This window comes from Ictalurus punctatus, chromosome 25, assembly GCF_001660625.3.
Source record: "Ictalurus punctatus breed USDA103 chromosome 25, Coco_2.0, whole genome shotgun sequence".
NCBI classification, from domain to species: domain Eukaryota; kingdom Metazoa; phylum Chordata; class Actinopteri; order Siluriformes; family Ictaluridae; genus Ictalurus; species Ictalurus punctatus.
In genome coordinates this window covers 3,596,458-3,622,707 of record NC_030440.2, presented here as the reverse complement: position 1 = coordinate 3,622,707, position 26,250 = coordinate 3,596,458, and the positions used below count along the sequence as shown (strand labels likewise).

Genomic DNA, 26,250 nt, shown 5'->3' with positions numbered 1-26,250 from the left:
GAAGGTTAGAAAACAGCACTTGATCAAGCAAATCTTATCATTCTGCTTATTACTTTGCCTACACTTTATTGTGCACCAAATAAATAAAGCCGTGAGATACTAAATCAAGGTCTGGATATTGTACCGTGTGCAGAATATAGACTTGTCACTATTTTTAATTTCATGTTTGGATTCGTCAGTTTAATAAATTCCTGGCAGTGTTTTTGTTCATTGGTGCTCTCCTGTAAAGGTCGAGTGCGAATTAATGCTATTCCTTTTGTTCAGTCCCTGATTTTTTTTTTTTTCAGGCTTAAAGACAAGTGCTCGTGTTCAAGGGCGATGGTCTAGATAGTATTAACAAACCTGCATTCTATCAATATATTAAAAATCCTATAGGTTGAAATATGTGAGTATCTTTACATTCCATTGGTGAAAATTTTAAGACGAGAAATATTTGACATATTTGGCCTCAAATGGCATTCCGTAGATTTTTCAGTGAATATGAATTTCAGCATAACATATTGTGGTTCAATCTGACTGTGGGACAGTGGCACTGGTCTTAATACAGAAGTGGTAGAGAGATTTAACAGCAAAAAAAAAAAAAAAAGGTTATTAAAAAACATTAAGAGTTTCGTCGTTTTTGGCTTATTATATTTATTTAATAATATGTCATTAATAACTGCAGTGCATTTGACCATAACAAGACAAGACCCATCTTAGAAGGAAACATGATCTTGTGTAACGTCAGAGAGGAAGTCATAAGCACGAGCTGGTTTAAAAAAAAAAAAAAAAAAAAAAAAAAAAAAGGAATAAAAAGTAGCACTTATCAGTAGAATGTCCCATTTCACCATGAATCAGCTTCACTGTTGGATCTCCTCATTTGGGCTCCTGCTCTGCCTCACAGGTAAGACTTGCAAAAAGTTATCTAACATATGCTCAGAAATCTACGATTATAACATATATGGTTCATACTGCAGGGTATCGTCATCTCTATAAAGCCTTATTTTATATAATAATGACATTTTATACATTAAAGGTTACATTAAAGAATTTCACACAAATTAAAGACTTCAAGTAATAAAACAATCTCAGATTTTATTGTACGTGGTCGTAGATTTTTAGGGTTTGTTTTTTTTTAGGTTCTTAACCTTGAGATTTTAAAAATTTTTTCCGAACTTTTAAATGGATCACTCACACAAGGCAGGATCTGGAAATAAAATCGGGATACCGTTAGCTACCATGTATTAAGTTAACATGTCCAGAAACATAACAGTATAGTAAAATGTCGTTTTTAGCCTGTGTACTCTCGCTGGTTAAAAATCTCGCTTGTTTTCTTGCTGTAAAATAAACACAAACAGACAATTTTCCTTATGTGCACGCTTTAAAAAAAAAAGTATATATATATTTAATATCAGTACTGTAAATTTGGTCTTGCGTTACTTTTAAAGTACTGAAAAAGTAGAAAATATTTCATTGACTGTTAGATGAAAAGTGTTTCATGCTGCCAAAGTCTTTTAAGGAAGAAGCAGAACAAGTATCAGAGTGTGTTGAATACAATAATTAACCCTCATGTTCTCGCTGGATATTTAGGCTCTTAAGGACCCCAAAGCTGTTTGTATAAAGCAACAATTTCCAAGTGACCAGTTTTTTTTTTTTTTTCCCCTTCTCTTTTGGCCTCACGAGAGAAACAGTGTTCAATGTATTTCACTACAGTGAAGAAATCTGTAATCGAACATAATTCAGAGGCAGAAGTGGTTGAAAGCTAGTTGCGGTGTTGTTGTGGTGGCTCAGTGGTTAAGGATTTGAGCTGAAGGTTATGTGTCCGGCACTGTGAGTTATCATGGTTGGGCAAAACCATGATCCTTCAGGCCAGTTATATCCTGCATCAGACAAAATGAGCAGATGTACTCGGTTATTGCATACAACATTAACATATTACTGTACTTTACTGTAAATGTTTTACAGTTGTTTACTGTATATTCTACAGTACTTTACTGGCAACCAGAGTGAAGAAATCTGTAATTGGACCTAAAACATTACTGCAATACATAGAAAAGTTCAGTTTCTATATGTTACCGTGCGCTCCATTAATATTGGCACCCTTGGTAAATATGAGCAAAGGCGGCTGTGAAAATTTGTCGTTATTGTTTAACCTTTTGATCTTTTGTTAAAAAATCACAAAAATACTCCGCTCTCACGGATATCAAACAATTGTAAACACAACACAGGTTTATCAAAAAAAAAACAAAAAAACCTTGTGAAATATAGGTGTGCAACAATTATTGGCACCCTTTTAGTCAATACTTTGTGCTACCTCCCTTTGCAAAGATAACGGCTCTGAGTCTAGTCCTATAACGCCTGATGAGGTTGGAGAATACATGGGAAGGGATCCAAGACCGTTCCTCCATACAGAATCTCTCCAGATCCTTCACATCTCGAGGTCCACGCTGGTGGACTCTCCTGTTCAGTTCACCCCACAGGTTTTCTATGGGGTTCAGGTCAGGGGACTGGGATGGTCATGGCAGGACCTTGATTTTGTGGTCAGTAAACCATTTTCGTGTTGATTTTGATGATGTTTTGGATCATCGTCCTGCTGGAAGATCCCTCCACGGCCCATTTGAATCTTTCTGACAGAGTCAGTCAGGTTCTCATTTAATATCTGTTGATATTTGATAGAGTCCATGATGCCATGTATCCTAACAAAATGTCCAGGTCCTCTGGCAGACAAAACAGCCTCAAATGGGTATTTTCAATGCTTGTGCTATTTTCTTATAGCCACTTCCCATTTTGTGAAGCTCAACAACCCTTTGCCGCACATCACAGCTACATTCCTTGATCTTACGCATTGTTATGAATGACTAAGGCAGTTTGGCCTATGTGTTACCTCATATTGATACTCCTGTGAATCAAGAAGTCATGGTTGAACAATTTCCTGTTCCCAGTCCCCCAGATGTACTAAATAAAATGTAAAATGTTAAAGGGAATATACGTTTTTAAATATATTTTCCTCATATGAAATCATAGGGGTGCCAATAATTGTGCACACCTATATTTAACAAAGATTTTTTTAAAAAAATTTTTTGGATAAACCTGTGTTGTGTTTGCAATTGTATGATATCCATGAGAGCGGAGTATTTTTGTGAATTTTCTAGCTAGAATGTCTAAGAAAATGTGATGCCCAATAACTCAAAACCACTCAATTTTTTTTTTTTAGTTTTGCACGGAGTTATATATCTCACTCAAAATATGTTCCTCGTTAATCTTTGAATAAAAGATTGTGTAAAAGTCCCTGATGGTTGAATGATAACCTGATGACGACAATGTGAATCACATAACAACAAAGTGATTAGGGTTGTCCAAGATAGCTGCACCCATAATGTTATGCTTTGTTCATGCTTATAGATTAAAGTAAATCGCGCTGTGTCCTAAACTACAGCAAGTCCGAGGGACACCACTGAAAAACTAATGGGAGATTTTGGATGAGGCAGACTTCTGCTACTCGTCAGCTACATTAGCCTTATGATTTTTTTTTTAATGGAATGATTAGTTCAATGCATTGGCCATTTTAATCAAAATCTGTAAGTATTGTAAGTGTTATAAAAGTGTTTATTAAAAAAGTGTTATATCCACTTCTCCTTTCTTTAGTCTGTACATGTAGTCCCATGAATATATGGAGAATTGAGGGTCAGGACGTCACTATCCCATGCAGGTATAACTCACATTATCATGGGACATGCGATGTATGCTGGATGAGAGGAAGCATCCCAAGAAGTGGGTGTGGTAATCAAATCATTTACGCAACTGGAAAAAACGTGGTGATGCGAGGCAACAGGAGATATCAACTAAATGGAAACCTGCAGAAGGGAGATGCCTCTCTGACCATTCTCAATGCAAGAATAAGTGACTCGGGAAAATACGGCTGCCGGATCCATGTGCCTGGCTGGTTCAACGATATAAAAATGGAGGTCTACTTGATCATTACGGAAGGTAAATATTCATTCCGCAACCACAGAAATACAGCATTCCTTCATGTCAGCTATTGTGTCCTTTGCTTCATTGTAACCCTTTTCTTTAGCACCAAAACCCTCCACCACTCTGAGACACATAACTACTACGACACGCGTTCCTACACACGGTAAGACCAAATACGTTTTATTTTAGATTACAAACCTGCAATTCCTGCAGAGTTCTGAGAGAAAGAAAACACGAAGAACTACATGGTACTGCTTTAGAACAACTTTATCATCGCCCAAAAGTATTAAATCAATTGCAATCATTAGAAGAGATTTTTTGTTTTTATTGATTTATTTACATGATCAATTTGGTAGATTCATACAAAGTGAAATACAAGTGAGGCAAAGTCCAAGCTGTGCACAGAGCTGAGTATTTGGAGGTTAATAGTCTTGGGAAAGGTTCCAGCGTTGGCTCTTTGGCAGTTCTGAACTTCCTAAATGTCCTGAGCTACCACTGACTCCCAGTGCCCACCTATTCATTACTCTTATTACACATTTAATCCGCAGCAGAACCGGTACTCAACTCAGAAAGTTTAACGCAATTTTTTTTTTACAAATATCTCATTTTGTCAGGACCAGTTATAACAACGCAACATGAGACAACCACTGTCCCATGAATCTGTAATGACAGAATAATTCAAATGAAATCAAAAGCTTGTTACTGGAACGTCTTCTTATTCTACTTAATATTTACTATATGACATGACAGAACCCCCTTACCCAAGGGCGCCAAAATACACTCCCTCCCCTAGCGGTCCTGGTCCTCTGGGCAAAATGTCTTCACAGCCACTCAGGTTACAATGCAGGCGTTGTCCGACAAGTAGCAGGTTGCTCGAGGAGCTGAGGAACAGACATGAGGCTGGGGTCATTAGTCAAAGGGTCATTGGTTCACCAGGGTCGTTAGGCAAGACCCAGGCTTGGGAAGTTGTGTTGTCGGCTTTAGACAGGTGCTTGACTTGGTGGGCCGTCTCGTCGGCCTTTCTTGAGTGTGGAGCGACGTTCTCAGCGGAGCAGGAAGGCAGAGCGACGTCCTCTATGGAGCAGGAGGGTGGAGCGTCGTCCTCAGTGGAGCAGGAAGGCGGAGCGTCATCCTCCATCGACTCTGCAGGCTGAACTTGGTCGGTCGTGATGACCGACTCTGGCATGAGCATAACTTGGTTGGTTGTGACGTCGGTTTCAGGTATGAGGAGAACTTGGTTGGTCGTGTCAACAGACTCTGGCGTGAGCATAACATGGTTGGTTGTGACGTCTCCTCAGTCTTCCTGCTGCATCCATAGTCAGGCGAAGTATTCTGTCACGTAGTCGACGTATTGAAGGTTAGGACGGATACAAGTGCAGATAGGAGCTTTTAATAAAGAGAGACCGGTAGACAAATCCAAATCATAAGAGAATAGCGTGGTCAAAAACAGGCAATGGGTCAGGCGATGAGCAAACAGGCATAAACGAGGCAAGGCGAGAATCGAGAACGAGAAACTACAAAGAAGAGCAAAGAACATGAATCAAAATGAGTAACAGGGTACAGACGCTTGGTACGGTGATAACACTCAATACTACATCATTCTCAATATTTAAAAAGCACAAATACTCTTCATGTTATTTTGTTAGGACCTGTTTTAACAACACAAGATGATATAAGCACCGTCCCAGAGCACGTGACCACTAGTCATACAGGTAGGAAAATCAGCATTCAGCATTCCTTCTAATACATTTTATATTAGCTTAAAACCCACAGTGCAGGAGTCTGGGGGAAAAACTACACTACATGGCGAAAAGTTTGTGGATACCTGACCATCACACTTACAGAATATATAATTATACTTGTTTATAATTCTCAATATTTAAAAAGCACAAATACTCTTCATGTTATTTTGTTAGGACCTGTTTTAACAACACAAGATGATATAAGCACCGTCCCAGAGCACGTGACCACTAGTCACACAGGTAGGAAAAACAGTGGTCTAAATGAAAGTTTTTTTTTCATGAATCTGTAATGACAGAATAATTCAAATGAAATCAAACACTATTCCATGTGTATTAGAAGGATCGTTACTGGAACGTCGTCTTCTTCTCCGTGATATTTACAATACGTCCATGACCGTACAGCATTCAGCATTCCTTCATATCAGCACGAGCACTGCCTTTGCGTTATTGTTACTTTTTTACCCCAGAAACACAACAGACTTTTACCACACTGGAATATGTGACTACTACAACACACATTCCTACCCAGAGTAAGACAAAATACATTTTATATTAGATTAAAACCTGCACAAAAAAGAAAAAAAAAACCTCCAACAAACTACACTATATGGCCAAAACTTTGTGGACACCTGACCATCACACTTACAGTATATATCATTTGACTTATTCTGAGATTTTACAAAGTACAAAATTTCATGTTATTTTGTTAGGACCTGATTTAACAACACAAGATGAGACAACCACCGCCCACGAGATTGTGACCACTAAGCATACGGGTAGGAAAACAGTGGATGAATCTGTAATGACTGAATAATTCAAATGAAATCAAACGCTATGCTTCTGCAACCGTGTTCATGTATTAGAAAGGTCACTAGTGGAATGTTTTCTTTTTCTACTGAACAGTTAGGGATGGTAAATGTTCACTACACAACCACTAAAATATAGCTTTCAGCATTCCTTCATAGCAGCACCAGCACTCGCTTCATTGTAACATTGTTTTCCAGAAACCCAACAGACCACTAGCACTCTGGGATATGTAACTACTGTGACACACATTCCTACACAGGGTAAGGCAGAATACATTTTATATTAGATTAAAACCAAACTACTGTTCATGCTTTAGAACAAGCAAGCTCTCCATATTTCATCGGTATTGAATCAATCCAATCATTAGTAGTGGATTTTTATTGACATTATTTAGTAGACTCTAGAATAGACTTAGACTTTAGTATAAATGATGCAGAATCCAAGCTGTGAACAGAGCTGAGGAGAAGCAGGGTAATGGTCACTGGGCAATACTCAATTCTGTGAATTTAAAAAGCATCAAAATTCTTCGTGTTATTTCGTTAGGACCCGTTTTAACAACACAAGATGAGACCAGCACTGCCCCTGAACATGTGACCGCTAAGCATACAGGTAGGAAACACCGTGGATGAATCTGTCATGACTGAATAATTCAAATGAAATCAAACGCTATTCCATGTGTATTAGAAGGACCGTTACTGGAAAGTCTTCTTCTTCTACTTAATATTTACTATACGTCCATAACCATATATCATTCAGCATTCCTTCTAATACATTTCATATTAAATTAAAACCCACAGTGCAGGAGTCTGGAAAAAAAAACAACAGCAAACTACATTATATGGTGAAAAGTTTGTGGACACCTGTCACGTATTCCACGTAATGGAGGTTAGGACGGATGCAAGTGCAGATAGGAGCTTTTAATAAAGAGAGACCGGTAGACAAATCCAAATCATAAGACAATAGCGTGGTCAAAAACAGGCAATGGGTCAGGCGATGAGCAAACAGGCATAAACGAGGCAAGGCGAGAATCGAGAACGAGAAACCAGAAACAAGATCAAAGAACATGAATCAAAATGAGGAACAGGGTACAGACGCTTGGTACGGTGATAACACTCAATACTTCGCAAAGTCATTGTGTTCAAGCAGGGTCTTTGTACTGTGGTGTGAGTGCGTGGGAGATTGGATGCAGGTGTGCGTGATTAGAATGAATGAGTGTTCTGGGAATTGCAGTCCATGGCGGGCATGTTTGTAGGCCGCAGTGCAGGATGGGAAATGTAGTCACTGGTTTGCTGTGATATGACAGAGCACCCCCCCAGGGCGCTTCTCCTAAAGTGCCAAAATACCCCCCCTCCCCCGGCAGTCCTGGTCCTTTGGGCAAAATGTCTTCACAGCCCCTCAGGTTACAATGCAGGCATTGTCCGACAAGTGGCAGGTTCCTCGAGGAGCTGAGGAGCAGACATGAGGCTGGGGCTGGTTCGCCGGGGTCATTAGTTAAGACCCAGGCTTGGGAAGTTGTGTCATTAGCTGTAGACAGGTGCTTGACTTGGTGGGCCGTCTCATCTGCCTTTATTGAGTGTGGTGCGTTGTCCTCAGCAGAGCAGGAAGGCGGAGCGTCGTCCTCCATCGACTCTGCAGGCTGAACTTGGTTGTCCGTGTCAGCAGACTCGAGCGTGATCAGAGCTTTTAATAAAGAGAGACAGGTAGACCAATCCAAATTATAAGACAATAGCGTGGTCAAAAACAGGCAATGGGTCAGGCGATGAGCAAACAGGCATAAACGAGGCAAGGCAAGAATCGAGAACGAGAAACCAGAAACAAGATCAAAGAACATGAATCAAAATGAGGAACAGGGTACAGACGCTTGGTACGGTGATAACACTCAATACTTCGCAAAGTCATTGTGTTCAAGCAGGGTCTTTGTACTGTGGTGTGAGTGCGTGTGTATTGTAACATGCGTGATTAGAATGAATGAGTGTTCTGTGAATTGCAGTCCATGGCGGGCATGTTTGTAGGCCGCAGTGCATGATGGGAAATGTAGTCACTGGTTTGCTGTGACAAACATGTGACATCACACTTACAGAATATATAATTATACTTGTTTATAATTCTCAATATTTAAAAAGCACAAATACTCTTCATGTTATTTTGTTAGGACCTGTTTTAACAACACAAGATGATATAAGCACCGTCCCAGAGCACGTGACCACTAGTCACACAGGTAGGAAAAACAGTGGTCTAAATGAAAGTTTTTTTTTCATGAATCTGTAATGACAGAATAATTCAAATGAAATCAAACACTATTCCATGTGTATTAGAAGGATCATTACTGGAACATCGTCTTCTTCTCCGTGATACTTACAATACGTCCATGACCGTACAGCATTCAGCATTCCTTCATATCAGCACGAGCACTGCCTTTGCGTTATTGTTACTTTTTTACCCCAGAAACACAACAGACTTTTACCACACTGGAATATGTGACTACTACAACACACATTCCTACCCAGAGTAAGACAAAATACATTTTATATTAGATTAAAACCTGCACAAAAAAGAAAAAAAAAACCTCCAACAAACTACACTATATGGCCAAAACTTTGTGGACACCTGACCATCACACTTACAGTATATATCATTTGACTTATTCTGAGATTTTACAAAGTACAAAATTTCATGTTATTTTGTTAGGACCTGATTTAACAACACAAGATGAGACAACCACCGCCCACGAGATTGTGACCACTAAGCATACGGGTAGGAAAACAGTGGATGAATCTGTAATGACTGAATAATTCAAATGAAATCAAACGCTATGCTTCTGCACCGTGTTCATGTATTAGAAAGGTCACTAGTGGAATGTTTTCTTTTTCTACTGAACAGTTAGGGATGGTAAATGTTCACTACACAACCACTAAAATATAGCTTTCAGCATTCCTTCATAGCAGCACCAGCACTCGCTTCATTGTAACATTGTTTTCCAGAAACACAACAGACCACTAGCACTCTGGGATATGTAACTACTGTGACACACATTCCTACACAGGGTAAGGCAGAATACATTTTATATTAGATTAAAACCAAACTACTGTTCATGCTTTAGAACAAGCAAGCTGTCCATATTTCATCGGTATTGAATCAATCCAATCATTAGTAGTGGATTTTTATTTACATTATTTAGTAGACTCTAGAATAGACTTAGACTTTAGTATAAATGATGCAGAATCCAAGCTGTGAACAGAGCTGAGGAGAAGCAGGGTAATGGTCACTGGGCAATACTCAATTCTGTGAATTTAAAAAGCATCAAAATTCAATTCAATTCAATTCAATTTTATTTGTATAGCGCTTTTTACAATAGACATTGTCTCAAAGCAGCTTTACAGAATTATCAACATGGTATACAGATATTAAAGGTGCGAATTTATCCCAACTGAGCAAGACACTGAGTAGCGACGGTGGCAAGGAAAAACTCCCTAAGATGTTTTAAGAGGAAGAAACCTTGAGAGGAACCCGACTCAGAAGGGAACCCATCCTCATCTGGGTAACAACAGATAGTGTGAAAAAGTTCATTATGGATTTATATGAAGTCTGTATGGCGTTAGGAGCAGCCGTAGTCCCAGCAGTCTGGAATGAAAGAAGATTTGAGCTCCATCCAGAGGCAGAAAGGATCTGGATCTCTAGTATCTCCATAAATTCGTGTGGGGCTCGGCGAAAGGAGAGAGGGAGAAAAAAGATAATTATGACTGCGAAGTAGTAGAACAGAATCTAGTCAGGGTAGGCTTGAGTAAACAAATACGTTTTAAGCTTAGACTTAAACACTGAGACTGTGTCTGAGTCCCGAACACTAATAGGAAGACTGTTCCATAACTGTGGGGCTCTATAAGAGAAAGCTCTTCCCCCTGCTGTAGCCTTCACTATTCGAGGTACCGTCAAATAGCCTGCATCTTTTGACCTAAGTAGGCGTGGCGGATCATATAAAACCAAAAGGTCGCTTAGATATTGTGGCGCGAGACCATTTAGTGCTTTATAGGTTAATAAAAGTATTTTATAGTTAATGCGAGATTTTACTGGGAGCCAATGCAGTATTGATAATATCGGTGTGATATGGTCATATCTTCTAGTTCTAGTTAGGACTCTAGCAGCTGCATTCTGGACTAACTGGACCTTATTTATATTCCTACTGGAACATCCAGACAGTAAGGCATTACAGTAATCTAATCTAGAGGTGACGAATGCATGAACTAGTATTTCCGCATCATGTAGTGACAATATATTTCTTATCTTAGAAATATTTCTGAGATGAAAGAAGGCTATCCTAGTAATATTATGAGCATCAAATGATAGGCTGGAGTCAATAATCACTCCAAGGTCTTTAACTGCTGCACATGATGAAACAGAAAGACCATCCAGAGTAACCATGTGATCAGAAAGAATACTTCTAGCTACACGTGGGCCTAATAAAAGTATTTCTGTTTTATCAGAATTAAGTAGAAGGAAGTTAATTAACATCCAATGTCTAATGTCCTTTACACAATCCTCAACTTTACTAAGCTTCTGTCTGTCCTCTGGCTTCGCTGAAACATACAACTGTGTATCATCAGCATAACAGTGGAAGCTAATTCCATGTTTACGAATAATTTGACCTAGGGGTAGCATATATAAAGTAAAGAGCAGTGGGCCTAAAACAGAACCCTGTGGAACTCCAAAAGTAACCTCAGTACGCATGGAGAAATCACCATTTACATCTACGAACTGATAACGATCGGTCAGATAAGACCTGAGCCAGGAGAGGACTGTTCCCTTAATACCAACAACATTTTCTAATCTGTCAAGGAGAATAGTATGATCTACAGTATCAAATGCTGCACTAAGGTCGAGTAACACAAGCAGCGAGACACAACCCTGATCGTAAGTCAGTAGAAGGTCATTTACTACTTTAACTAACGCTGTCTCTGTGCTATGATGAGGACTAAATCCTGACTGATACATTTCATGAATGTTATTCCTATCTAAGTACGAGCATAACTGCTTTGCTACAACCTTTTCTAAAATCTTAGAGATGAAGGGGAGATTTGATATCGGTCTATAGTTGGACAATCGAGACGGGTCAAGATCAGGTTTTTTAATCAGGGGTTTAATAACTGCTAATTAAAGTGATTTAGGTACATAGCCAGTGCTTAGGGAAGAATTGATTATATTTAGAAGTGGTTCAATTACTCCTGGACAAATCTGTTTAAACAAACATGTAGGTACGGGATCTAGTATGCAAGTTGATGAATTGGCTGAAGAGAGAAAGAAAAAATTCTTTGTGTTATTTCGTTAGGACCCGTTTTAACAACACAAGATGAGACCAGCACTGCCCCTGAACATGTGACCACTAAGCATACAGGTAGGAAACACCGTGGATGAATCTGTCATGACTGAATAATTCAAATGAAATCAAACGCTATTCCATGTGTATTAGAAGGACCGTTACTGGAAAGTCTTCTTCTTCTACTTAATATTTACTATACGTCCATAACCATATATCATTCAGCATTCCTTCTAATACATTTTATATTAAATTAAAACCCACAGTGCAGGAGTCTGGAAAAAAAACAACAGCAGAAAACTACATTATATGGTGAAAAGTTTGTGGACACCTGTCACGTATTCCACGTAATGACGGTTAGGACGGATGCAAGTGCAGATAGGAGCTTTTAATAAAGAGAGACCGGTAGACAAATCCAAATCATAAGACAATAGCGTGGTCAAAAACAGGCAATGGGTCAGGCGATGAGCAAACAGGCATAAACGAGGCAAGGCAAGAACGAGAAACCAGAAACAAGATCAAAGAAGATGAATCAAAATGAGGAACAGGGTACAGACGCTTGGTACGGTGATAAGACTCAATACTTCGCAAAGTCATTGTGTTCAAGCAGGGTCTTTAAACTGTGGGTGTGAGTGCGTGTGAGATTGGATGCAGGTGTGCGTGATTAGAATGAATGACGGTTCTGTGAATTGCAGTCCATGGCGGCCATCTTTGTACGCCGCAGTGCATGATGGGAAATGTAGTCACTGGTTTGCTGTGACATGACAACATGTGACATGACACTTACAGTATATATAATTATACTTGTATATAATTCTCAATATTTAAAAAGCACAAATACTCTTCATGTTATTTTGTTAGGACCTGTTTTAACAACACAAGATGATATAAGCACCGTCCCAGAGCACGTGACCACTAGTCACACAGGTAGGAAAAACAGCATTCAGCATTCCTTCTAATACATTTTATATTAGATTAAAACCCACAGTGCAGGAGTCTGGGGGAAAAACTTTGTGGATATCTGACCATCACACTTACAGTATATATCATTTGACTTATGTATAATTTTGAGATTTTACAAAGCACAAAATTTCATGTTATTTTGTTAGGACCTGATTTAACAACACAAGATGAGACAACCACCGCCCACGAGATTGTGACCACTAAGCATACGGGTAGGAAAACAGTGGATGAATCTGTAATGACTGAATAATTCAAATGAAATCAAACGCTATGCTTCTGCACCGTGTTCATGTATTAGAAAGGTCACTAGTGGAATGTTTTCTTTTTCTACTGAACAGTTAGGGATGGTAAATGTTCACTACACAACCACTAAAATATAGCTTTCAGCATTCCTTCATAGCAGCACCAGCACTCGCTTCATTGTAACATTGTTTTCCAGAAACCCAACAGACCACTAGCACTCTGGGATATGTAACTACTGTGACACACATTCCTACACAGGGTAAGGCAGAATATATTTTATATTAGATTAAAACCAAACTACTGTTCATGCTTTAGAACAAGCAAGCTGTCCATATTTCATCGGTATTGAATCAATCCAATCATTAGTAGTGGATTTTTATTGACATTATTTAGTAGACTCTAGAATAGACTTAGACTTTAGTATAAATGATGCAGAATCCAAGCTGTGAACAGAGCTGAGGAGAAGCAGGGTAATGGTCACTGGGCAATACTCAATTCTGTGAATTTAAAAAGCATCAAAATTCTTCGTGTTATTTCGTTAGGACCCGTTTTAACAACACAAGATGAGACCAGCACTGCCCCTGAACATGTGACCACTAAGCATACAGGTAGGAAACACCGTGGATGAATCTGTCATGACTGAATAATTCAAATGAAATCAAACGCTATGTTTCCGGTGCCATGTACAAGTATCGGAATAGTCTTTTTCACATTTGTTTTTAACAATATTTTATTCAATTTGTGTTTATCTTCACAACACTGATCTACTGCGCCGCATTATGGTGTACTCAGATCAGTCGCAACCACACATGACCAGCAGATACAGAACAGATTACAGACAAATAATTGCATAGCATTCAGTATCTCCTTTAAACTTTTTACATTTTGGTTGTAACAGTTGTGATCGCGGAAAACGACATTGATGTATCTTCTTCAGAAAAAGAAATGCTTGTAAGTATGCATGACCTAAACCGAGACTCTATTACAGTTTGATTAGCGTTGGTCTGCAGTTGTTAATTCTGAGTTTAATTCAGGTGAATGAAGACCCAGGTGTGCTTCCTGCAATCTTGGTGCCAGTTATACTGATTTTAGCGGTTTTGGGAATCTCTGCTGTTTATTTCATATGTAAGTACATTAATTCTACCAGTGAACATTTTACTGTTAAACTGCCCTCCCATTTTTGGTCATCATGTTCAGTTTGAGAATTCAATCTAAATAATTTATCTCTTTTTAGCGAAGCAAAAAAGAAGATTCAGGTCGACAATAGAATTGTAAGTACATGCTCATGGATGAGTAATGCAATAATGATCGATATTACAAAGATTCTTGAGTGGAAATTATTGTTAATAATTTTTAGATTAGCCATATGCAGTGCTGTGAAAAAGTATTTGATTTCTTCGGTTTTTGTGTATATTTCAAACAAATTGTTTCAGGAATGAAAACAAAATCTAAGATAAAACAAAGGCAACCTGAGTAAACACAATATACCGTTTTTAAATGCTACTGTTATTTATTGGAGCAAAAAAGTTATCCAATAACAACTGGGCCTGTGTGAAAATGTATTTGCCCCAATAATTACTAATTCCCCAAATCTATGAAACTGCACTGATAACGGAGATCAGCTGGACTAGACGTAACCAGGCCTGATTACTGCAAACCCTGTTCAATCACATCAACACTTAAATAGAACTTTCTCAACAGCATGAAGATGGTTAAAAGGTCTTACCCAGTAACTCACTATGCCAAAGTTGAAAGGAATTCCAGTAATGATGAGGAAGAAGGCGATTGAAATACATCAGTCTGGGAGGGGTTACAAAGCTATTTCAGAGGCTCTGGGAACTCAAAGAACTATAACGAGAGGCGTTATCTCCAAATGGATAAACTCTGCACAGTAGTGAACCTTCCCAGAAGTGGCCGACGTTCCAAAATTCCTCCAAAGGCACAGTGACGATTCATCCAGCAAGTGAGAAAAGAGCCAAGGACAACATCAAAGGACCTACAGGCCTCTCTTGCATCAATAAAGGTAATTGTTCATGACGCCACTATCAGAAAGACACTGGGGAAAAATGGCCTCCATGGAAGAGTGGCGAGGTGAAAACCACTGCTGACCCAGAAGAACGTTAAAGCTGATCTGAATGTTGCCAAAACACACCTTGATGACCCTCAAACCTTTTAGGAGAATGTTCTATGCACTGATGAGTCGAAAGTGGAAATGTTTGGAAGACAGGGGTCGCGTTACATCTGGCGTAAACCAAACACAGAATTCCATAAAAAGAATATCATACCTACAGTCAAGCATGGTGGAGGAAGTGTGATGGTGTGGGGATGCTTTACTGCTTCAGGGCCTGGACAACTTACAGTAATTGAGGGGAAACATGAATTCTGCTCTGTACCAGAAAATCCTAAAGGAGAATGTCCGGTCTTCAGTCCATAAGAGGAAACTCAAGCACAACTGAATTACGCAGCAAGAGTAAATCCTAGTTGTAGAAGTAAAAGAGTGATCTCCAGTTATATCCATTTGGTTGCAGTTATTGCTGTTAAAGGTGGCGCAGCCAGATTGTAAGTTTAAGGGGGCAATTAGTTTTTCACATGGGTGATAGGTGTTGAATTTTTTGCTTCAATAAAAAAAAATGATAAAAACTGTGTTCACTCAGGTTGCCTTTGTTGTATGTTGTATTTCATTTGAAGACTATTTAGTATGAGATACACACAAAAACAGAAGAAATCAGAGTATTGTATATAATTAGATTATGCTTAGATTAGTTATACGTATGAGCTTGCTGACAATTTAACACAGCAGGGAAGCATCTTGCTGAGTTCTTGCTCATTGTTGTTATATACTGTTCAATGTAGCCTTACATGAATACACTGCCGGAACTGAAATTTTATTACTCACAAACAGTTTAGAAATCTGTAACAGAAACTATAACACTAATTCTGCGTGTGCTACATGTCGGGCTGTAGGACGAGAGACCGGTCTTGGACTTGAGTCCGGTCTCAAGATGTTTTGACTTGGATTTATCTCAGACATTGACTTGACTCGTTTGACTTTTGACTTGACTTGTTCTTGGGCATTGATTTCACCAGATAGATTTCGCTAGTTTGTAAAATGTATGTTTCTGTTGTCTTTTCTTTTCACATGCACAAAGATTGACAAGAAATAACTCCTTCTTCTAGAAAACAGAATAATCATTGTCCCAGTGCATGAATTGAGCCAACTAGTTGAAGTAAATGTTTGACCTTGAAAAGGATTTGATGGTTTTTGGTGTTGATCTTGGCTCACTCACACTTTCATTAGGACTTGATCTTGACTCAATCTCAGACAGTCCTGGTCCTGGACTTGTCTGGAATATGACAATGGTGGTTTTGACTACAGCCTCAGCTATACATGATATTTGAGGATCACCTTCAGTCCTTTAAAGCACATAATATACAGCATTTTGAGAGTGTATCTGCTGCCTGCCTTTTTAGCGATGTAAAACTCATGCAATTCACTACAAAGAAATATTTCTCAAATGTGATTATAATTCTCTTCCACCAGGGCCAAGAACTCTTCTGTCAACTACAACAACTTGGACAGCAGCGTGACCCTGCCGATAACGAACTTGTTTAATAATTAGACATTGATAATGAATATGACCGATGATCATTATATTACATGGAATTTACATACAAAACACTGTACACGAATTCGATGTGTTATAAAACACTGAGTTTTTACTTTTTTTTACTTTTTTAAAATTACTCATCATTAAAAAAATATATAAAAAAAAAAAAATGAGCAAAAACTGAAAAATACAAAATAGCTGGCCACTGGAAAAAGAAAAAGCTGCATGCAGTAGGACATAATATACCAAATGTTTATCAGTTGCTTAGACCTTTGTTTGTGAATGAACTAACCTGCTGAAAACGTTGTATTTTGGATCGCTATAACTATGACTATGATATAAATGTGATGCTTCCTTTCCTTCCTTTACAATTTTACGATGGTTATTTTAAGATCAAACATGTGTTGAAATTTTTAAGACCAGATGTGTTTTGAAAGTGAAAAAAACAACAACCAATAAAGCAGCACTGAATGTAAAAGAAGCTGATGACATAGCTTAACATAACGTTGACGTCCTAAAAAGGTTTTTCTAAAACTTCTGCAAGAGGTTTAATGCATGGAATAAACGGATAATTTGGTCAGATCCTCTTCCTTTTCCCATGATATTTGCATTGGTTCAGTAGAAGACCGGGCATAGCACATGATGTTAGTTATTAAAAGGCCCATTTAACATACAGTATATTGTAAGAACCGAAACCATTTAGTACTACAATGGTGTTGACATAATGGTACAATCCTCAAGCTGTACGGTGTAATATGCAAACACAGGTCTGAAGTACAGGACACAAGTGCAGACTTAAAGCAAGTTCATCAGGGTTTATTGTAGGATCACAGTTCAGTTGCATCTCCCTAACCGCCTGGGGTGATGAGAATCACCTGGATACCGAGACCATCACTTTGAACAGACAGCTCAATGGCACGTGAGCTCCAGGACACACCTTCTAACTAATATGACCTACACCAGGATATTGTCCAAAATCTGCCCTTTGGGGTTTCCATCAAAGAAGTGCTGGAGACGAGAGCACAAGTTTTAGAATCACATCATAGCGGCTAAGCGGAATGTTCGTCCAACATTTTTAGGTCACTACGACTTAGTTCCGTGTTTCAACACCCATAAAGGTTCTGCATATCTTGTCTTGTAAGGCCCCTCTTTACGAGCCTATGCAAGATGCTAGAGACCACTTCACCAAAAAAGTGAAAGAACTGTGATAATGATACTGGGGTGACCTTGTGGATGAACTCAAGATTTCCGCTACAATCACATGACAACTGTTTGACCTAGCAGTGTTCCATGAAGGCGAGCCTGCAGAGCATTTCTTGTTGTATGCAGAATATGCCGTACGATACTATGTAGACCTGATGATAGCCATTCGCTCCTCGGTTCAACTGTTCATTTGTGATGGAGGAAAGACATGGGTGGCTTCCATGTCTAAGCTGACGCTGGCTCACTGGGTGGTGGTCATCATCAGCAGCCTCTAACATGACATGCCTACGAGGAGCATATTCTCCTTATGGGCATTACACGGGGGTATGCCACACCAGTAAGTATGCACAGCTGCTTTACGAGGATCACTGTGCACTTTCTCTAGGTTCTACAAGGTTAACATTGCATGAGTGAGTGTGGTGGTCATCTCTGTATCCACTTAGTCCTAACGTGTGAGTTACTCCTCAGGACATTATGGCATATGTTATCCAGGTAATTCTCCCCACCCCTGGTGGTTAGAAGGGATGACTCAGCATCATTCCAGTGAAAGATGGCTGCAAGATAGCAGCATTAGTTGCCATTTATTGTAAATCCTGTATCATCCATCACTTCCTGAGTTCACTGGAAGGTCTCAGTGTGCATGCACATGTGCTCGAGCAGGTATCCATGTGATTCTCATACATACATACTGTATGACATAATTCTATACATACATAACAAGAGTTAAGAGTGCATGGTGGGCTCAAAACCAGAAAAAAACATGATATAAAGGAAAAATATGTACTAGAAAAACATAAGACGAAGGTTCATAAACACAGCTTACGTGCCGTTCTGTACACAGACTAATGAGCGGTAACAAGCAATTGATGAGATTTAAGTAAGACTGCTTAGAACACAGGAAGTGACATAAGGCAGACTTCAAGCATTCCATGAACAGGATGGTGATATGTGCTCAGTTTACACTTATATACACATACACTTTTGACACATTTGATCCTTGGAAACAGTGTCTATTAATAAAGTTGATACACACCATCAAATGACACATAAAACTGACATTTTCTAGTAATTTTCACAATTTAAATGAACGACAAACAGATCAGTCACCTGGAAAAAAAGTACACATCTACATTTATCACACCTTCAAATCCATAAAGTTAGAATCAGGTGTTCTAGATTGGGTGCCAGTGATTAGACCCTGCTTAGGGAGTGCAGGAGGAACCGGTCTTATTTATACCCCTCTCATATCTAGTGTCTGGTGTTCCCTTTGCCGTTGAGGTGTGTGGTGCCATCATGCCAAGATCTAAAGAGTTCTGTAAGGCCTTCAGAAAAAAAGGTCGTGGATGCGTATGAGTCCTGCAAGGAGTCCGAAATTTCATCACAGGAACTGCTAGTAAGTCTTGCAGCTGTTGGTTTCAAAGTGTATGCTTCTACAATCAGAAAATCACCTGCATGGAATTTGACCTACATGGGAGGTCAATGATCATATATTCAAAGACCAGGCCTTTGGGAATAACGTGCTCTGGACAGACGAATCAAAGAAAGAGTTGTCTGGCCACAGTAACAGCAGACATGTTTGTTGCAGACCAAAGACAGCCTTTCAGAAGAAGCACCTCATACCAACAGTGAAGCACGGTGGTGGAAATGTTATGTTAAAATATAAAAAATTCCAGCAAGCCGATGTCAGAAACTGGCGGACAATTATGCAAAACACCTACAAGAAGTGATTTCTGCTAAAGGGGGTGTCACGGAACGGGACTGGAGGCGGATGCCGGTGCAGGTCACAGTCTTTATTGCTTAAATCAGAAACAAATAAACAGATAAACAAACACAGGGAGCGCGGTCTCTACTGACTATACACACTCAAGGTCCCCTAGGTACGACCGCTAGCATGCTACACATTAGCACAGACCGTTACACTTCCTTGACTTGACGAACGTGAACCAAATATAATACTGCGCGATGTGCGCAGTCACACGGGGGGTTTAAATAACAAACCTAATTAAACCAAAACATAAACACCTGGGGCAAATCAGGGACTTAATCAGACTTAATGTCCAAGCGGGAAGTGAACGAAAGCAGAAGAGTCACGTGACCAGTCAGCGGCCGTACCGCAGTGCCCTCTGCTGGCCGTGGCGTAACAGGGGGCAATACTAGCTTCCGAAGCCAATGGTGTACTTACTTTTTCCGCAGAAGAATATCACATCTATTGATATTTCTGTTGAATAAATATTTGAAAAAACAAATTTTTAATTTTAATTACATCAACTTTATCAAGAGGCACAGTTTCAAAGTTTGCTTGTCCAAATATATCAACAAAAAGCCAACAGCTTCCATGGGATGCTTATTTGTTCACATGACTCTCTCTCTCTCTCTCTCTCTCTCTCATATATATATATGTATATATATGTATATACATTGTGATAAATGTTCCTTATTCACATTTTGAGACTCTTACTCACCACGTCTCCACTGTGTTTGACAGAAATCTTCACTGCGAGCTATAGTGCATGAGATCATTGCTAGTACCTGCATGCTAGAATTTAATAGACATGTATTATTATTATTCAGGACTGCAGATCATGTCAAACTTATCGAATTTGTACTTACTGAAACTTTTTTGTAACAAAACTTTATACATTCAGTACACATACATAGTGCTCCTAGTAAAATGTCCTTTTCTCAGTGTGATATTTAACACATGAGCTGCATCTCAAACAGTGGGTTTATTTGGTGTCTGCTGTGTCCTGTGCGTGTTTGTGCCGGGCTTTGTCCCGATTGGTGCACAGTACCTCACGGATGCAGTACTCGCTCTCCAGGCTCATTTCAGTGAGGCGAATATCACACTCCAGCAGGCTGCTGTTGTGCGACATCCCTTCTCCCAGGACTTTCCCTCCATCCTACACACCATGAAGAAGAGGACACAGCACTTTCATTTGCCTGCTAGTCTAAATGCCTGATGTACTACAATATAAAAGTGGGATGCATAATAATATAACTTACAAAGCACTGGGGAACTATGGCTGTGTTAGAATGTGTTAGAATACACAGAAGGGTCCAAAAGCCTGAGAGCACTATTGAAAAAGCTTCTATTTTGTGTTCTTTTCTAATTTAATACACACATATATTTAACAAAGGTATATATTTGATAAACCTGTGTTTTGTTTGCAGTTGTTTGATATCCATGAGAGCAGCGTATATTTGTACATTTTTTGAACAGTTACTCAAAAGATTAAACAATAAAGACAGTTTCCACAGCCTTCTTTGCTCATATTTACCAAGGGTGCTAATATTAATGGAAGGCGCTGAATTTTACAACAAAAAGCATTGTAAGACATGTAGAAAGTATGTGAAACCAGACGCTCTGATTTACAGAACTCACTGTTCCCAGTTTGTTGCAGGACAGGTTGAGGCTCCTCAGAGTCGTGTTCTGTACTAAGACCTGTGAGAGTGCTGTGGCTGTGGGCTCCGTCATCTCATTGGCCCCTAAATGAAGGTTTACCAGAGTCTGATTTTTTAGCAGGGCCTGAGCTATAGCCTGGCCGCCTTCGTCGCCTAGCTGGTTCAGTCTCAAGTTGAGTGACACTAGGGAGGTGTTTTTGGAGAGGGCATGGGCTAAGGCTTGGGCTCCTCGTCCACTGATCCGGTTGTCATAAATGTTCAGTGTCTCTAGACAGCTACGGTTGAGGAGTTTGCCGATAGCTCGCGCCCCTCGATCCCCTATGAGATTGTGTGAGAGGTCGAGCTCCAGCAGGGATGGATGATCCAGCAGGTGGTTTACCAGCATGCGGCACTTCTCATCTTCCATATTGCTCCGATGGATCCGGAGAACCTGTAAAGTAAGACACGACGAACAAACAGAATAAACACAACAGCGCAATTACCATTTGGTAGTGTTGAAATCGTTCAGTTTGTCAGTTAGGACTTGAAGTGTGAAGTAGGGTAGAAGGGATGACATCCATAAGACAGGAACCCAAGAAAGGGGGTCTTGCGCTAATTTTAGCACAATTTTGTATCAAAGTAGGTTTGAAAATCTCACCTACAGAGGCACCACTCCACCCACGTCATTGGGGAACATTCAATTCTGACCACTCCAGAGGCTCATACGACCCAGAAGTAAGTATCCCCTATATGCTTGCATTAATTTCGCCTAGTTTTATAGCTCTCTACATAAGATTGTGGTGGAGGCAGAGAACACTAGAATACCGTCACTGGCCTAAGTATAAAATGACACCACCAGCTGTCTCTGTATTGTTTACAGTTTTCATATGGTGCCAAACCCTATTGAGAACATGCATTAATGTGGGATGTAAAGTAGGCCTACATTGAAACAAAAGTGACGAAATGGCAGGTAAAGAAAAATGAGTGGAAGTTCGAATAGAATAATCAGTTTAAACCTTCAAGGATTTGCAGGATTTCACGGCCTCGGCCAACGATTGACAGTCACGGAGGGTAAACTGAAACAGATGCCACTCAAAGTTCATTCCGCAGTTTTTTACACCATAAATCAACTGCAGCTCGTCCAGGTTGCTCAGTTTGTCCAGCAGAATTCGGAAGTCAAAGTGATCCATTGACGATCCATCGGTGTAAAAATCGCTGACGGAATCCGCGCCATCGCTTTCCTCAATTGTTGGCGGCTCCTTAACAGGGGGCAGGAGCTGAGAGATCTTCAGCCGCTTGACGTAATCTCTGCACAGTGGCACAAGCTCCAGCACTGATTTATTGTCAGTCACATCTGGGACGAAATGTTCGATAATGTTCTCTAGATGGCGTTCAAAGAACATGTGCTTCCAGCTGTTGCCATATTCGGAGACATCGCACACTCTCCAGCGGCTCTGACAGTAACGCTTCCAGTAGCCCTCGTCGCTGATCAGGTTTGCTGTTATGGTCAGAGGCAGAGTTAGAGGTAGCTTCTCCAGGACAGAAGCCTTATGTTTGGGCAGGAGCTCCTCAACAATGGGCTTATCTAATGAATTAGAGCATAGGCACAAATCAATTCTAGTTAGGTTAGGCCACCATAACAGTCTCACTAAAAGGTTTCATATTTGGCCAGAAGTATGTGGACACCTGAGTATTGAACATCCCATTTCAAATACAATGGGCATTAATATTGAATACCCCTTTGCTGTTATAATAACCTACACTCTTCTGAGAGGGCTTTCCACAAGATTTTGGAGCGTGACTGTGGGGATTTAACCATTGTGTCAAAAGAGCACAAGAGATAGCGTCTTGCGTGTATAGTCTACATTACATACTATATTATACATTAACATACTATAAAGTAAAAAACAACATACATTTATGGGTGTGAAATACGCGAAACAGTCCTTCAAAGAATTTAAAAATCACATGGCTGTTGTTTATTATTACTGTTGTATAAAAATGAATTGAATGTAAATCCCCTCAAACCTGATCCCAGTTTTCTCGCGTTTTTCTGACAGTTTGCATGGAATTAGCCAGTGTGTGTTCAGTACTGAATTACTGTGCTCAGTAATAAAATTATTAATATTAGCAAAAAATAAGATTACCTTCAAAATTGTGCACAATGTGTTCAAGACACAGCTGTGTCAGTGAAGGCACCACAACCAAAGACCACTCCAGATCCTCGGCTCTAATTCTACGCAGCTTTCCGTGGTCCACCTCGCGGTTAAGCTTTTTTATTGGCTGGTTTATTAGCTTGGTCAGATTCATCTCTGTGTCTGTGACTGATAGAGAGACAAACTTATATACACATAACGATAGAACGATAGGCTAGATAGACAGACAGACAGACAGACAGACAGACAGGCTAGATAGATAGACAGACAGACAGACAGATAGATAGATAGAGAGATAGACAGACAGGCTAGATACATAGACAGACAGACAGACAGATAGATAGATAGACAGACAGACAAAGCGACAGATAGACAGACAAATAGGCTAGATAGATAGACAGATAGACAAATAGATACATAGACAGACAGACAGATAGGTTAGATAGACAGACAGACAGATAGATAGATAGACAGACAGACAGACAGACAGATAGATAGATAGACATACAGACAGACAGACAGATAGATAGACATACAGACAGACAGATAGATAGATAGATAGATAGATAGACATACAGACAGACAGACAGCTAGATAGATAGATAGACAGACAGACAGATAGATAGACATACAGACAGACAGATAGATAGATAGACAGACAGACAGACAGATAGATAGATAGATAGACATACAGACAGATAGATAGATAGATAGATAGACAGACAGATAGATAGACAGACAGACAGACAGATAGATAGACAGACAGATAGATAGATAGACAGACAGATAGATAGACAGACATACAGACAGATAGATAGATATACAGACAGACAGATAGATAGACAGACAGACGGACAGATAGATAGATAGATAGATAGATAGATAGATAGATAGATAGATAGATAGATAGACAGACGGACAGATAGATAGATAGATAGATAGATAGACATACATACATACAGACAGACAGACAGATAGATAGATAGATAGATAGACAGACATACAGACGGACAGATAAATAGATAGATAGATAGATAGATAGATAGATAGATAGACATACATACAGACAGACAGATAGATAGATAGACATACAGACAGATAGATAGATAGATAGATAGATAGATAGACAGACAGATAGATAGACAGACAGATAGATAGACAGACATAGACAGATAGATAGACACATACAGACAGATAGATAGATAGACATACAGACAGACAGATAGACATACAGACAGACAGATAGATAGACAGATAGATAGATAGATAGATAGATGATAGATAGATCTGTATAGTTATACATCACTCTACTTTTCTAAGTTATATGATGAAGAAGAAAGTCAGCCATCTGTTAAACATTTAAAACGAAGCCACTGAAATCGACTTTAGGTGAAACGTTACCGTTGATAAAATGTGATCCTAAAAATACTCCAGGAATTATATTTGAATTAGCTACACGTGAGCTACACCGAACCTTAGCGCTCCGTTTGTGTTTAAACGTAGGTTGCCGTGATAACAAGAAGCCACGTGACATTAGCGTCGCGCGGAAAGTTTCCATGGGGACACGCACTAGCGCGGGAGGAATCCCGGTGCTATTCAGAGCGCTGCATAAAATGAGCAAATGAGATATCTTGAACTGGCATAAAGTTGGCTTGACGTTGGATGTTCAATATTCACAAAGGAATGGAGCGTCTGTAAAGCTGCACACGGCGCTGGTGCACACGGCTCCATGGCGTCACCAGGTGTCCATGCAGCTGGAGCAGTGCAGGACTCTCTCCCAGCCACTGTGACACGTGTTCTCTGCGTTCTCTCCTCAGCACACTGCAGCTGTTATCTTCCAGCGAAAATGGAGAGATTAACACCCATGAACGCATACTTTAGAAAACGACCAGGATGCTGTTTTCATTTGAAAATGTCATTATTATTGTGGCATTACATTCACCATGCAGTCCTGCACAGAAATGATTAGACACACACATCAGTGTCAGACAGCACTCAGTCAAAGCACTCATCAGTGTTATTTACCAGTGGAGTTATTCTATTGTGTTTTATTAAATATAGTTCTGTATTAAATAATGACCCAGGAGTGGATCTTTACATACATTTATTAGCCTTAGAGTAAAGGGATTTGAGATTTTTAATGTCAGTGAATTATAGAAATGGCAAATTGATATACTCATGTTGTTATTTTTTCCCCCCATCCGTCCATCTTCTATACTGCTTGAACCTGGACCCTATCCCAGGGAGCATGGTGCACAAGGCGGGGTACACCCTTGAGCAGTGTGTTGTTATTTGCATTAATAAATAGAAATAAAAATGATTCGATATAGAACATATTGCCAATCTGGACAAGTACATTAATACAAGATTTGTCTATATTCTTAATGAATATGAATGAATATTAGCTGGTCAGTTAAAATGATTTGAAATGAAAGGAGTTGAATCTCGTCTTGTGCCACACCTGCAGAGGGATTAGTGAGGCCACAGAGCGCTTTAAAAGAGGGCGCTCCAAAAAGAGACCATCGACCTTCTCCATGCAGTGGCATACGAAGATGCTGTGTGTGACTCCCTAAAGCAGAACCGCGGTGATCCCACTGCTGCAGATATACATGCCAGAAGCAAAGGCATTGTATGATGTTAATCACATTGTAGTTGAGGAGCAACTTTCTGGCCAGAGACAGAAGACATAAAGAACAGATGATTTTTGGTGTTGAAACAGTTTATTGTGTGAATAGGGGAATCCGCAGAGAGAGATAGAGAGAGAGATAGAGAGAGAGATAGATAGAGATAGACAGAGATAGACAGAGAGATAGATAGACAGAGAGATAGACAGAGAGATAGACAGAGAGAGAGATAGAGAGAGAGATAGAGAGAGAGATAGAGAGAGA

The 26,250-nt window shown here is 39.6% G+C and overlaps 2 protein-coding genes across 26 annotated transcripts; one reads left to right on the top strand and one right to left on the bottom strand.

The window, feature by feature from the left end:
- The first annotated feature begins 821 nt into the window (after window positions 1–821).
- On the top strand, window positions 822–17,202 carry LOC108258075 (hepatitis A virus cellular receptor 1). 24 transcript variants are annotated; one of them, XM_017456362.3, is made up of 22 exons: window positions 822–883; window positions 3,625–3,966; window positions 4,055–4,114; window positions 5,598–5,663; window positions 5,868–5,933; window positions 6,161–6,223; window positions 6,404–6,469; window positions 6,698–6,760; window positions 7,044–7,109; window positions 8,653–8,718; window positions 8,946–9,008; window positions 9,189–9,254; window positions 9,482–9,544; window positions 11,821–11,886; window positions 12,670–12,735; window positions 12,918–12,983; window positions 13,211–13,273; window positions 13,557–13,622; window positions 13,913–13,965; window positions 14,049–14,139; window positions 14,249–14,285; window positions 16,556–17,202. In XM_017456362.3, the coding sequence occupies exons 1-22, from the start codon at window positions 829–831 to the stop codon at window positions 16,632–16,634; spliced, it is 1,692 nt and encodes a 563-aa protein (XP_017311851.2). In that variant the 5' UTR covers window positions 822–828; the 3' UTR covers window positions 16,635–17,202. The 24 variants fall into 24 exon arrangements, with proteins under 24 accessions (XP_017311851.2, XP_047006822.2, XP_017311853.2 ...); XM_047150866.2 differs by lacking the exon at window positions 5,598–5,663; XM_017456364.3 differs by lacking the exon at window positions 6,161–6,223.
- Window positions 17,203–20,262: 3,060 nt separating this feature from the next.
- Window positions 20,263–25,384, bottom strand: tcte1 (t-complex-associated-testis-expressed 1). Of its 2 annotated transcripts, XM_047150871.2 has the most exons (6): window positions 24,764–25,384; window positions 23,354–23,530; window positions 22,223–22,791; window positions 21,208–21,657; window positions 20,618–20,725; window positions 20,263–20,361 (listed from the first exon to the last, which is right to left on the bottom strand). In XM_047150871.2, the coding sequence occupies exons 1-6, from the start codon at window positions 24,918–24,920 to the stop codon at window positions 20,317–20,319; spliced, it is 1,506 nt and encodes a 501-aa protein (XP_047006827.2). In that variant the 5' UTR covers window positions 24,921–25,384; the 3' UTR covers window positions 20,263–20,316. The 2 variants fall into 2 exon arrangements, with proteins under 2 accessions (XP_047006827.2, XP_017311896.2); XM_017456407.3 differs by having other exon boundaries at window positions 20,265–20,725.
- Between the last annotated feature and the right edge of the window lie 866 nt (window positions 25,385–26,250).

Excerpts from the sequence above, each read along its gene's own strand:
- tcte1 (XM_017456407.3), bottom strand. The coding sequence starts at position 24,920 with ATGGAAACTTTCCGCGCGACGCTAATGTCACGTGGCTTCTTGTTATCA. Across the intron at positions 22,792-23,353 it reads CATTGTGCACAATTTTGAAG|ATAAGCCCATTGTTGAGGAG; the intron begins GTAATCTTATTT and ends CTAATTCATTAG. Across the intron at positions 21,658-22,222 it reads AATCCTGCAAATCCTTGAAG|GTTCTCCGGATCCATCGGAG; the intron begins GTTTAAACTGAT and ends CTTACTTTACAG.
- LOC108258075 (XM_017456362.3), top strand. The coding sequence starts at position 829 with ATGAATCAGCTTCACTGTTGGATCTCCTCATTTGGGCTCCTGCTCTGC. Across the intron at positions 7,110-8,652 it reads TGTGACCGCTAAGCATACAG|GACCTGTTTTAACAACACAA; the intron begins GTAGGAAACACC and ends TTATTTTGTTAG. Across the intron at positions 13,274-13,556 it reads GACACACATTCCTACACAGG|GACCCGTTTTAACAACACAA; the intron begins GTAAGGCAGAAT and ends TTATTTCGTTAG.